This window comes from Pseudopipra pipra, chromosome Z, assembly GCF_036250125.1.
Source record: "Pseudopipra pipra isolate bDixPip1 chromosome Z, bDixPip1.hap1, whole genome shotgun sequence".
NCBI classification, from domain to species: Eukaryota; Metazoa; Chordata; class Aves; order Passeriformes; family Pipridae; genus Pseudopipra; species Pseudopipra pipra.
Genome location: NC_087581.1, coordinates 30,686,118 through 30,698,840, shown reverse-complemented (window position 1 = coordinate 30,698,840; position 12,723 = coordinate 30,686,118). Strand labels below are relative to the sequence as shown.

Genomic DNA, 12,723 nt, shown 5'->3' with positions numbered 1-12,723 from the left:
CAACTCTTCTAGACACTGATGGAAGCCTAAAATGCTCACACATGAAGCTCCATTTTATATGACAATACAGATGCTCTTTCATATGCATACTTTTTTTCATACAATTATCACAGTTTGTAGAAAAGTCTCTGACAAGAGCCTGGCTCTGCTGCACCTGTAATTACAGCTGGGATTTTATTTGCCATCCTTTCTTGCCTCTGAACTCAACCTCAAGCTCAGCTCTCTGAGCCATTCCTCACATTTTGTGTATCATGCCCCCTGCCAACATGTGCTACTAGCTGAATGTGTAACACTAATGTCAAACAGTAAGGATTCCTACTAAGCATCCATTACTGGATTATCTTTTCTCCACAGACATTGTAAAAAGGCATGTAAATGCAAGCTCTGCAGAAGACGTTACAAAAAATAATTCTGAGTCTCATCCGAAACTCAAAATATGAGGGAAGATGACTAAATCCCAGAAATTACAGCTCAACTTCAACCAACTCCTCAGACTTACTTCATTGTATTTTAGGATACAGACTTGAAGTCAGACTTTTCATTAGTTGGACAGCAGGTGTCAATTTTTAGGAAACGGATTCTAAGTACCAAATAAGGTTTCAAGATTTATATTTTAACATACACTCAGAAATACTTAAAAAATACATGCAGGCATCTAATCATAATACTAAAAACCGAAAAGCTGGAAATGACCACAGTAATACCACTGGTTGCAGAGTGAGCTTATTAGAGAATTAATTTTAAGGTCAATAGTCAGTTACACAAAAACTCCTACAGATTATTTAGTTTTAAAGATGAACAAAATCCAACAGGTTCGCTTGGTTTTACCACACTTCTCCACAAGGAACACTAACCTGTACGACTATATGCAGAGTTCACTTTGGTGTTAGGCTGATAACCCAGAATTTGAATGCAGACACAGTAAAGACAGTTCTCATCTGTGTGCTCCTGCAGACCAGTATCCTCTGTACTTTCTAAAAACTGAGAGGCGTCTGAACGGCTGGTATTCATGATTTCTGTGAGACTGATCTGCTGTCGTAGCATCTGGAAAGGGCTTTTGACAACATCACTTGCACCTGATGGAAGACCTGTAGATAAGAATTAGTTATTAAAAAAAACCCACAAAACCAAGCAACCTGCACTATTTCAATCAATTTCCACTTTTAAGCCTTTTAAGGCTGGGGAGTGTGTGCACATGAACACCTGTAACATTATTTTTTTTGAGAGAGGTTAAGCTCCCAACACTGTTAGCATTTGAGAAGTAGACATCACATTTTAGTGTCAACTTACCAGACATAAAATAACATTGCAAAGAACAGAGTTTAACCTCTAAACACACATACTGTAAAAGATGGTAAGTGGTAAATCCTGACATAGTATCAACATTACTAATACCTATGTAACACTAAACACATTACCAATTTTCATAGTGTCCAACAAGATAAATAAAATATACCAGATGTTTAAATTACACACGCACTAATGCATATAGAAACGCTATTTAAAAACCTGTAACTTAGTGGTCATGACAGGAAGAAACTAGAGTCAACAATGCAGAAACAAACAGAAGACACTTTAGTGACATGCTCTTTCCTGGGGGGAAAAAACAAATACAATTTTGAACAAGAGTTACTTTACACTGAAACTTAGCAAACTACAGAAAAACATTTCCAGGAAAATCAGCTTTATATACAATGCTAACAAAACAAAAGAAAAAAAAATCAGTAAAGTGTGTCTTTTTGAATGCTCAAAGTGGTTGTAAGGAAACACCAGTAAGCCAGGAGGCAGGACGACAGCTATCCTAATATACTACTAGAGGACCAGTTTCAAGGCTTCTTTTTTCAGTTGTCCTTTTTAACAGACATACTGAGACCCTACAAATTTCTCTGGAGTAAAAAGAAATTGCATTCCAGAACAAGTCACACATTTGAGTACTTGCAGTTCTCTTGTACCATGTCCCATCACCTTCACTGATCAACTGTGATGGACACATCACAGAAAGACAAAATTTACTTTCTGAAATAAACACTGAACACCATTACTGGTTCCTATAAACTCATTTTTAATCAAAGAGAAATCAAAATGTAACAGTTCAAAATGTGGCATTCATATTTTATCTAGTGTTACTTCCTTTAATTCAATATCACTACCAGTCTTTGATTAGCATTAGCTCACGGAGATAAGCAGACTTTCCTCCTCCCTTCATTAGAGCAGGACCAAACTTGGATGCAATACTGTATTATCTCAAACTAAATAAAACAGGGAATTCATGGCCTGCAATCCAGATTCCAGAATGCAGTTCTCAAAACTTAACAGCTAATAAATACGCTTTTCTCTAATGAAAAATTAACGAATAAATCAACAACCCACTCAATGTACCAACAAACAACAGAAACATGCAGGAGAGGAACAAAACCAGTACCTCCTGCATCAGGAGCAAAGACCCTAGCTCCACGGTCATCAAGTGGAGGTGTAGTTTTCTTCTGGAAATATGGAGTTTCCTTTACCTGGAATATTCAAATGAAAATTAAAATTAGCACAGGTGATAATCATAACACAAAGGAAAAAGAGATTTTATGAGGAAATAAAATGTTGTTGATTTTTTTACTTCAGGAAGAAGATATAATTAGAGAAGAAAATTAAGAATAAGCTCCCAAGTACTGAAGAAAAGCCAAATGAGAAAAATATACATTTGTGAATGAATGTTTATTAAGTAAGGCTTATGACCAGTCAGTAAATGTTCTAACAGTGGTGATAGGCTGGTGCAAGAAAACCAGTGACCCACAATGGCTATTAATAATTTGCCTATGATGACTCTACAGCACTGGAGATCTTGGAAATCCAGTGCAAAAACAACCAGGACATCTAACATGCTGTCTGTAGGATGCAGAGTTGAGACATGTCTCAACTACAAAAACACTTAAGAGAGAAGAAATTTAGCAACATAAATGTGCCACAAAGACTGTGAAGGAGAAAGAAAAAGTAATCATATCACAAAGGGAAAATAGAAGCAGGTATTAAAGAAAAATTTGCCTTTGGTCTTGGTTTTGTATTTTTGTAAGATTAGTAAGAAAGTGATTTACAACTGAAAGGCAACAACTAAGTAAAGTAAACATAAGGAAGCCCACTGATTTACTTTTGACATAGACCATGCCCTGGTTTTGATAATTAAGTAACAGAATATTAAACCCTGTGATGTATCAGTTTGTTAAACCAGAATGTGTTTTCTACCAAGTAGAAAGAGGAAAGCAATTGCTGAGACACTTAAAATAACCCGTTCTAACTTAAAAATATGTATCTTTAAGGTTAAGTAAAGACAATATAATTTAATACTATGATGATTAAATAATAAAATATTGGTATATATTTCAAGATCAAGGTAAGCAGGGAATTAACTGTGTGGTTATGCACATAATTTATGGTTGATCATAAATGGTCATCGTGATGATCAATTACTTGGCTAAAGAGGCATTAACAAATGTCCACAGACTATGCTAATTTTAGTAAAAAAGTCAGATGTCAAATAAAAACCTTATGACAGCATATTTATGTCACCATTGTTTAACATTCCTCTAACATAGTGTGTCTCATTATTTGCCTAATAATGCAAACCAGACTAGTGACCTTGCGTAAACAGGGTTTGAAGAAAACCTCTTGTTCTCCGAAATGCATTTCTTGAAAGTACCACATCCGTTTTTGCTCATTTCTCTAGATTTAATCTATTCTGATGGAAAGGCAACAGTTGACTACCTACCTTTCAGTACGAAAATGCATACGAACCAAATCAGTTAATGCATACATACCTGAAATATTTCATTGATATCAACCGGGAGAGCAAGGCCAATGTAATCATCAGAGCTACCGTAAGTAGCATTAGAAACCATGGAGCGAACAGAAGAGGAACGCTGAAGTGTGTTTTGGTTAATAGGACTTAATAAATCTTCTTTATCTAATGAAGCATAACTTAAAGCTTTCATGAACCTGCAACATGGAAACAATAAATCACAATTTTAGTAACTCTCCCATTCTAGCACATTAAAAGTAAGACTATCCTTATCATCCCGTTGTAGATCACAGAGCTTGTTACAACAAATTACAGCTACAGGCTCATTGCTTTTTCTGCCTCGTATTGCATGGTTTGGCAGTTCCTAGAGTAAAAATTTCTTCTTTGTAATTCCAAGTACAGGAATTCAAACTAATCCTGCAAAACTATAAATTTTCTCCAAGTTTCCAGGCTTTGAATATTTACAGCCCAGACGGAGCCAGTAATGATTTAGGCTAATAGCCTAACTGCCTCGTTTTGAAACGTACCTATACACTGAACATGTATTTCCTGGATATTCTCAAACTCTGAGCTGAGCAGGTACATCCCTGCAAAGGCAGACCTTGAGCCTACCAGCGATGCATGCAGGGAATATTTTATTCCTGTACTCCGAAGGTGCCACCACCAGGCCACCAAAGCATGGAGGAAGTATTTGCTCAACAAATGCCCAAAGAACAAACTTAAACCTGTACAGTAAGCAGAGCTGACTGCGAAAAATACCTCAAAGAACGAAGACGCAAAGAGGTTGGGAAAATGAGATGGGATAGAAGAGGCAGGAGAACAAGTCCTCAGTGCTGATCAGAGCCCTAGTAATGGAAACCTCACATTTGGCCATCTGTCATTTTATTTCTCATCAAAGATAAAAATCTATAAATGTTTTCTGCTAATCAGATGATAATGTAGATGGTCAATATGCAGTGGATTAAAGCTTCCTAATAACAAGACATACATCAGGAACAGTAAACTTTTATTGCAAATCATTATATATTGGAAGGTAAAGTACAGTGAACATTTGCTTTCTTTTTTGCCTTCAAAATAGTTTTCTATCAATTTTTTGTTTTAGAAGGGCAATAAAAAGTCTTCTTATCCCTAACAGACTAGCAGATATTCAGATAAAATTAAATTACCAAAATTTGACCATGTATGGTTCAAGACATTATTAAGCAATAAAAATGCATGAAACAATTTACAGGATATCAATACTTTTCTTGATACTTATTCAGACCATTGCTAATGACAGTAGCAGTGGACTTCCAATAAAAGTTAAGCCATACTTCAGAAAGAGAGGGAAAATGTCTCAAGTTGTGCCAGGGGAGGTTTAGATTAGATATTAAGAAAAGTTTCATCATTGAAAGGGCTGTCAAGAATGGGAACAGGCTGCCCAGGGAAGCAGCTGAGTCACTGTCCTTGAAGACATTTAAAAGGTGTGTAGATGTGGCCCTTAAAGACATGGTTTAATGGTGGACTTGTGTTAGTAACTGAACTCAATCTTGAAGGACTTTTCCTACCAAAAAGATTGTATGATTATAAACTCAAAAAGTTACCAATTGTATTAATTATTTCATAATACAACATGCTACAATGACTCTCAAAATTAAAGATAGAAGTATTAATCCTAAATGTTTGTCCCTGCTTTTCTTAGAAAAGCTAACAGACATATCATTAGTATTTATAAACATTACTAAGTTTTCATGAAGGAATGTCTGCAGGTGATAGGGCGAGAGCCATGATCGGGATTTGAAACACGTGCATTAACATTTTTGTTGGTCTTTGAAGTCAAAGGTGGGAAATTTAGCCTTACAAAATAATTCACCCAAATAAAAAGGCTTTTTAACCTTCTGAATGAAAAGAACAACTAAAATCATCACAACAATAAATCTAACACATAAATCTGTCAATAAATCATAAACAAAAGTTTTCTGAAGACTGACAGAGAAATAGCTTTGGTAGATAAAAAAGACAGTATATTTCTTTCTAATTTATTATTTAAACAACAGTTAAGGACAATTTTAGCTGGAAATAGTAAACTTACTCTGAAATTATTAGTAAACATAATCTGAAATTATAAGGACCACAATTATTCAGCAGTGACACTCAACTGTAAGCAGTAAGAAAAACACATGTACTAGTTACACTGCAGTCCTTCCAATCAATTATATCAGTGACCAACACAATCTGAAAATCTCTTTTAGCATGTATGTTTGCAATTATTTAACCTTCTGAGAGATATGAGCACTCTAGACATTTCAGTTCAGTGTCAAACAGGTCAGCTCAAATCCTTGAGCCTATCCACTGATACAAGAGAACATGAACAGCTAAGTACCAGGAATATTGTCAGTATGACACTGCATGCAGAGTCTTTGGATGAAAGTCCACTGCAGCAAGGCTGCTCTGCATATCAAGGGCACGACTGCAAGGAATGGTACAATATTACTTACAGCCATAACAGAACCTGTACCACCACTGAAATGACACCGATTTGTTCCTGCATTAGCACAGGAAGCCCATGACAGAGCAAGGAACAGCACTTTCAATTTCCAGGACAGCACACATTAACTACTGAATCATTCTTAATTTAATCAACACACTCATGTCTAGTTCTAACATAACTGCACAAAGAGAGAAGAAATTATCTTTTATGGCATCTTTTCAGAAAGATGTGAAAATATCAACAAATGAATGTTGCTCTTTATCAGGCCAAAAATGCAGAGCAATAAGCAGGCACTGTATACACTCAGTTGGGTGTGAGGAGTGCAGCTCAGGGGCATTTGCTGATCTGTGTGATAAGCAGATGACGCATGTACTGGTAGCATCTCCGCCTTCTCTCATCTGAGAGATGATGTTAAGGAAAGAACAGAGATAGAGAGTGTCTTTTCCTTTTCAACAGTAGTGTGAAAATCCAACACACGAGGTAAGATGATGTGAAAGGAAAAATCTGACACAAGGCCTTTCAAGTGAAAGTTGTTAAGCACTGACTGCTGCAGCTGGGAACAGTGTCAATGTCAAGAGCCAGACATCTTATGTAACTCTCTAATTAGTCTTCAGAACATCTAATATCACTCAAAAATAAAGAGGTGACACTGCCATCTAAAAATAAATGCTATGAGTAAATCTTTGCTCTGTTGCAGCTAGAGCCAAACTGACATTCCTATCAGTGGCACCAGTATCTCATCACTGGCCTCAATGCCACAGTGAACACAAATATAGCATACTGGCAGGAGTCCCTGTCCTAAAACCTCACCCAGTGACATCAAGAAAATTTGCTTCTTAAATACAGCTCTGACTTCAGGGGCAATTTGGTGTGTTTGCAACTTTAACAGTGTTAGCAGTGCAATTGCATTTTTATACCATGGAAAACAGGAAGGAAGTGATAAAAGGAAACATTTTCCTTTGCCACCAGCAGCATTAAAGGGGCTAGGCAGAGCTGTGAAAGCCAGGTTTCTTTGACAGCACTTACAAAGTTGATCATTATTCTTCTATTTTTCTCCTAATACTGGTACTGCTTTCAGTGGAATTAGGAATCACCTTGCAACAACTGCCCCTTTTAGGCACAGATAGAAAGAAGTATTAGAAAGATACTTTTCCGATTTAACTGATTCTTACAGCACTGAAGTAAGAAATGAGCACATAATAATCTCTTACCGGCTTGGGGTTAGCCGAGAATCCAGGCTGCCAGACTTCATGGTAATGGTGTCAGTAAACAGCACATCTTTTGCTGGAGATGCCAGGGCTTCTGAGTGAGACAGTGAAGGATGCATCCTCTGCTGCTGTAGGCGCTTTAGTGTAGCATAGCCAAAGGCATCTCGAGAACTCGTGTAGCTGAAGTTATAGTCAGCAAGACTTTTTATCGTAGCAAGTGAAGGAGCTTTAAGAGACTGGGCTCTTCGGGGAAGGGTATGAGAAGACCCTGGCGGTACCAGGGATACAGAGTTGGATTTTGAGAGAGGCAGGTGGTTAGACTGTGGTGTTGAACAGTGACTTGGTTTAACTGTTTTTGTGCTTACCACAGTACTCAAACTTCCACAGTCAGTATCTACGTTTGTAGTGTCCACACCTACAGTCTCCCTTGAAGGGCTGGAGCTCATTGAGCTTATGCCACTTGTTGTGGTATCTGTATTAAAACTTAAGCTACGACTCTTGAAATGTGTTTGTGTAGTACCATCTCCTATCAGCCTTTCTTTGCTTGTGTTTTCCCTATGAATTTCATTTCCAAGACCTTTTGGCAGCTTCAGATCATTTTCTCCAATACTTGGGGTACTATCAGTATCTTCTACGTGTTTACTTCCAACAAAAGAAGTTTCTAATCGTAAAGTCTGGATTTTTGGAACTCTGAAAACAGGGTTGAATTCTTCCCCAGCAGGAAAGTCTATGCTACCACTAGGTTCTGTTACTGTACGATTTCGCCTCAGGCCTGATTTACTGTCAGATGATGTCAGCTTTCCTCCTTTCGGATCACTGCTACTTCTGTGTTTTTTGTTAGGTAGAGTAAGAGAGTTTAGAATGCGATTTTTCACAAGTCTACTAGAAGAAAAAAAAGGAAAGGGACTACGGTCTTTGTCCTTTGAAGGTCCAGGTCTGTCATAAAATATTTGTTCTGCATCTTCAGTAATATCTAGAAAGAATGTACTGGTGGAAGTACTACCAAAACGGTCATCCTCCATGATGAACATACCTGAAATTATAGGAGACTTTGTCACTGCAAATGAACATTTCTTCAGAGTGTAGAAACTATGTTGCAAAATAGGAAGCCATTCTATAGAAGCTAAAGTGTGAATCTATGCAATTTACTGCTACTTTAATTCATAATTTTTTTCTGCATATTGTAGTGCAAATTAACTACTTGAGGAGTATCTGAGGTGAAGGTCTCACTGCTTCAAAAGAAAAGCCACGCCATCTTATTTCAGTGCAAATAACCACCTACTGGGATTACAACAGAAGCACTCCTTTAATGATATCTAAATATGATATACTTCTGGATTTGAATCCCAGCTACACATAGCAAAAATAAAATGCATTAGATACTCGAAATACACAATGATTTAAATACAGCAATACTTTGTGTATGTATCTACACCTAGAGAATACATGAATCTATTTTCTAGAATATTCCTTTGACTACAGCCAAGTGTATCTTTATACCTAAGCACAGAGTTTTCTGCAGCATACTATAGCAACACTGATCTTGGTGCTTTTCTTCAGGTGTTTATTTCGCCAAACTCTTTTATGGAGTTTTCCAAAAGCACTATATGCCTTTGCTAACCTGTTGTCTATCTCCCCATCAATCTTACCATCTGAGGAGATGAGGCTACCTAGGTAGGTAAACTGCTGGACTGATTTAAATAAACACTTGAAGAAAAGCACCAAGATCAGTGTTTACAAAGCCATAGTGCTGTCTACTCTCTTATACGGATCTGAATCATGGGTCATCTACCACCACCACCTGCGACTCCTAGAACGCTTCCATCAACGCTGCCTCCGTACAATCCTAAACATCCACTGGTCAGATTATGTGACCAATACATCTGTTCTAGAACAAGCAGCAGTCACAAGCATTGAGACCACATTGCTGAGAATTCAGCTGTGCTGGGCAGGGCACGTCTCAAGGACAAAGGACCACCGCCTCCCTAAGATCTTGCTTTACGGTGAACTTGCCACTGGCTGCCGCATGAGAGGAGCCCCAAAGAGAAGATACAAGGACTCCCTGAAACAACATCTCAGCCTCGGCCACATTGATCATCATAACTGGTCTACTCTGGCCTCAAATCGAGAGGCCTGGAGACACACCATCTATAACGCTGCCGTTTCCTTTGAGAACACATGCAGGATCACTCTCGAGGAGAAAAGACAATGCAGAAAGAACCGTGTATTGCTGAATACACCACCTAAGGAGTCTTTCTGCTGTGCCTTTTGCAATCGGATATGTCTGTCTCGTATTGGCCTCATAAGTCACCAGTGTGCCTGTAACAAATGTGGATAGAGCCTTCCTAAATCTTCGTTCGCGAAGCCTAGCTACGATATAGCAAACTGCCAAGACTTGACATAAAAAATTAATAACTTACCCTAATCTTAAAAGTTCTTTCTTCTACCCCAAATGTGAAGCTAAGATACTGTTTAATCCCTCTCACTTGTCTGCATCTCTCTGAATGCACATAACTGTCCTCTTGCTTGCACTGTTTTTACTGCACTATCAACTCTTTTTACTGCACTATCACCTTTACACCATTTGCCTGAACCTCATCCTGCCAGAAGGTTGGTAAGGACACCAAAATGCCATTTTATCATGGTTTGGGGCTTTTTTCCATTTGCTTTTCTTTCGTTTGCTTGTCTTGGTGTTCTGGTTACTTACTTGAAGGAGCAGATTCGCTTTCACTGTTGTGCCGAGAACTGGTGGACTCAGAGTTCAAGCTAAGAGTGCTGGGTATAGAAGAAAGTTCATTGCAGAGCTGCTCCATGTCATCAGGGACCACTGGCCAAGGCTGTCTACGACTGTGTCTAACTGCATCCCAGTTGTGATGCTTCAAAATGTCACATCCTTGTTTAGTTTTGGCTATTAGACCAAGCACGTAGACACAGGTTCTGTATTTAACGTACATATAGAAAAAAGAGCAACAATAATAGCATCTCATTTAACTAACCTTATTTCTCTCTTGAAAGTTTCAAAACAATTCAGCAGAAATTTCACAAAACTGCCAACTAGTATACTGTTAATTTTTATTTGTAAATCACTGGAAGCTTAAGAAATGCATTGAAGCATCTGAGAACTATTCAAAAATAAAAACTAATTCTCACAAGAGCCTTATTACATAAAGTAGAAAAGTACCTTTTGAAAAAAGGACAAACACTAATGCAATAGCAATATTAGGCAAGATACCATCTATTTATGCTTTTAAAGATTCAAAAAGATGTTCAATAAAAATAATGAAATGATAAATTAATTTTCACAGAGATAAGCAGCAAATATTTTATTTTTTTAAAAAAAAGGAGAAGAGTAGTATGTATCTTTTTTCATAGGTTTCATTTGTTTACTGCGTTTTCTTTCAGACTTCTTATACAATTCTACTGTTACATCAAACTGAGATTGAGTATCAATCATCAGTGATTTTTAATAGGTGGTTTCCAATAAAGTCCAAAAATATACTCATGTAAATGAGGTAAAGCTATTTGAAAACTGATGGCAACTACCATCTGGAAATTTTATGTATAAATCAGATACACATACCCTCTAACAGACAGAACCTCACAATGTTGAGCAAGTGCCATTATATCCGGAATTACATTCTCCTCTTGAAGCAAGTTAAGACCCCAGTTTGATGATCCAATGTTGCCCTGGAATAAAATTTGTCAAGTAAGTTTTGATCTTGACGTGATCTGCAGCACTGTCAGTGTAAAACTCTGACATCTTTGTTTTTTGACAGAGTTTCAAACCATATCTTCTCAAAGCAATTACAAGATTTGAGCACCCTGTCTGCATCTTCTAGTTGTGCAAATCCAAAAAAAGGACTCAGCACACTATCTATAATACCTCAATCAGCTCACAGTTACAACTACTATGTATCCCTCACTTTACCACTTCTACTACACTCTGCAGTATGATCTGGGTTTATTCATTTTATATTCCTCTTACACAGCCATTTTATTACAAGAAAGAAGCAGGTGAACAGTTGAGGTGGCAAAGCAAATTTAGAAGTGTAGCTTGGATTTACACCAATAATAGGTTTTTGCATGTCCCAAGTACCAGGCGTGTCATGACTGCCTATATTCTCATGCATCTACACTGGCAGCCAACTTTCTTCCGAAAAAATGAGGGACTACCACAGTGAATACATTAAAATCAGACCACAGCAAATTGTAACTACTGGTTCCATACTAATATTGTTGCTACATATGGCAATGTGGAGGTTTTTTTGTTAAAAAGAAAAAAAGACAAAGTGATTATTAAAAACCTCAGAACAAAACAAGTGCAGTGAACCACTTTCAACTCAAAGTCCAGTTATGGTACAGATTCCAACTTGAAAAAATCACATACTTTTTCACAAAAACCCTAATTCATTATTTATACGAAATTTTGCTTGGTTATTTCAGAACCAAGAGTCATAACTAAACAACTGCAAAAGGTTTGTAAATCTGTTACTAACCAAAGCCCAAAGGGCTGCTTTCAGCTGCTTAATTCCTTCCCATTTATCCAGCATTGGGGAACGAACAGTGTAACTTAGATCTGTAACAATACTCTGAAGGAGAAAAACAGAAGAAATTAAGTCAAAAATGAAAAGGAGATCTCAGTTAAACAGGTTCTCTTGCATTTATAGAAAAAGTTAAAGCACTTATTTAAAGCATGTACCCCAAGATGAACAGTGGTAATTCTGGAATTATAACCATAAATTAACAGCCGTGATAATGCAAGAAGAAAATCTAAATGAAATCACTGATTGCATGACATTATTTCAGATTTTATGAAGATAAAAGATTAGTCAAACTAACACACTGGAATATATAAGTTTTCTCTTGAACTTTTCAATGATCATAATCAAGCCCACTTTGAAAGCAAATTTAAGCAATTATGAACTTAAGGTTTTTCTTCTTATATTTTCAGAATATTCAAAAGATTCTATTTCCTCACCTCCATATTTTTGCATGCTTAAAAGGACAGGCACAGTTTTACTGCACGTATATTTGTCAATATACAATTCGCAGAGAGTGAAAAATTTTTACCATTTATGAATTGCTTTCCATTCTAAGATTTTGCCAGTCATTTTAAGAAAAATGTTACAAGGTACTTTGCTGACATTTCGGCATCAGGAAGGAATTTAACATGAGACTAAATGGCAAACACTTTCACAACTTAATCAACAACAACCTAATTGACTTATTTTGCAATGACCATTTAAATGCCATCTCTTTCA

At 37.0% G+C, this 12,723-nt stretch overlaps 1 protein-coding gene across 1 annotated transcript in view; it reads right to left on the bottom strand.

Annotated features, from left to right (window-relative positions):
* RICTOR (RPTOR independent companion of MTOR complex 2) overlaps positions 1-12,723 on the bottom strand; it is a 76,194-nt gene that overhangs the window by 6,775 nt on the left and 56,696 nt on the right. Inside the window, exons 28-34 of the mRNA XM_064641604.1 lie at positions 11,959-12,051; positions 11,043-11,149; positions 10,170-10,399; positions 7,466-8,495; positions 3,804-3,981; positions 2,423-2,507; positions 855-1,088 (exon numbers count right to left, since the gene is read on the bottom strand). Coding sequence (XP_064497674.1) covers positions 855-1,088; positions 2,423-2,507; positions 3,804-3,981; positions 7,466-8,495; positions 10,170-10,399; positions 11,043-11,149; positions 11,959-12,051 — 1,957 coding nt within the window. The remainder of the gene's footprint in view (positions 1-854; positions 1,089-2,422; positions 2,508-3,803; positions 3,982-7,465; positions 8,496-10,169; positions 10,400-11,042; positions 11,150-11,958; positions 12,052-12,723) is intronic.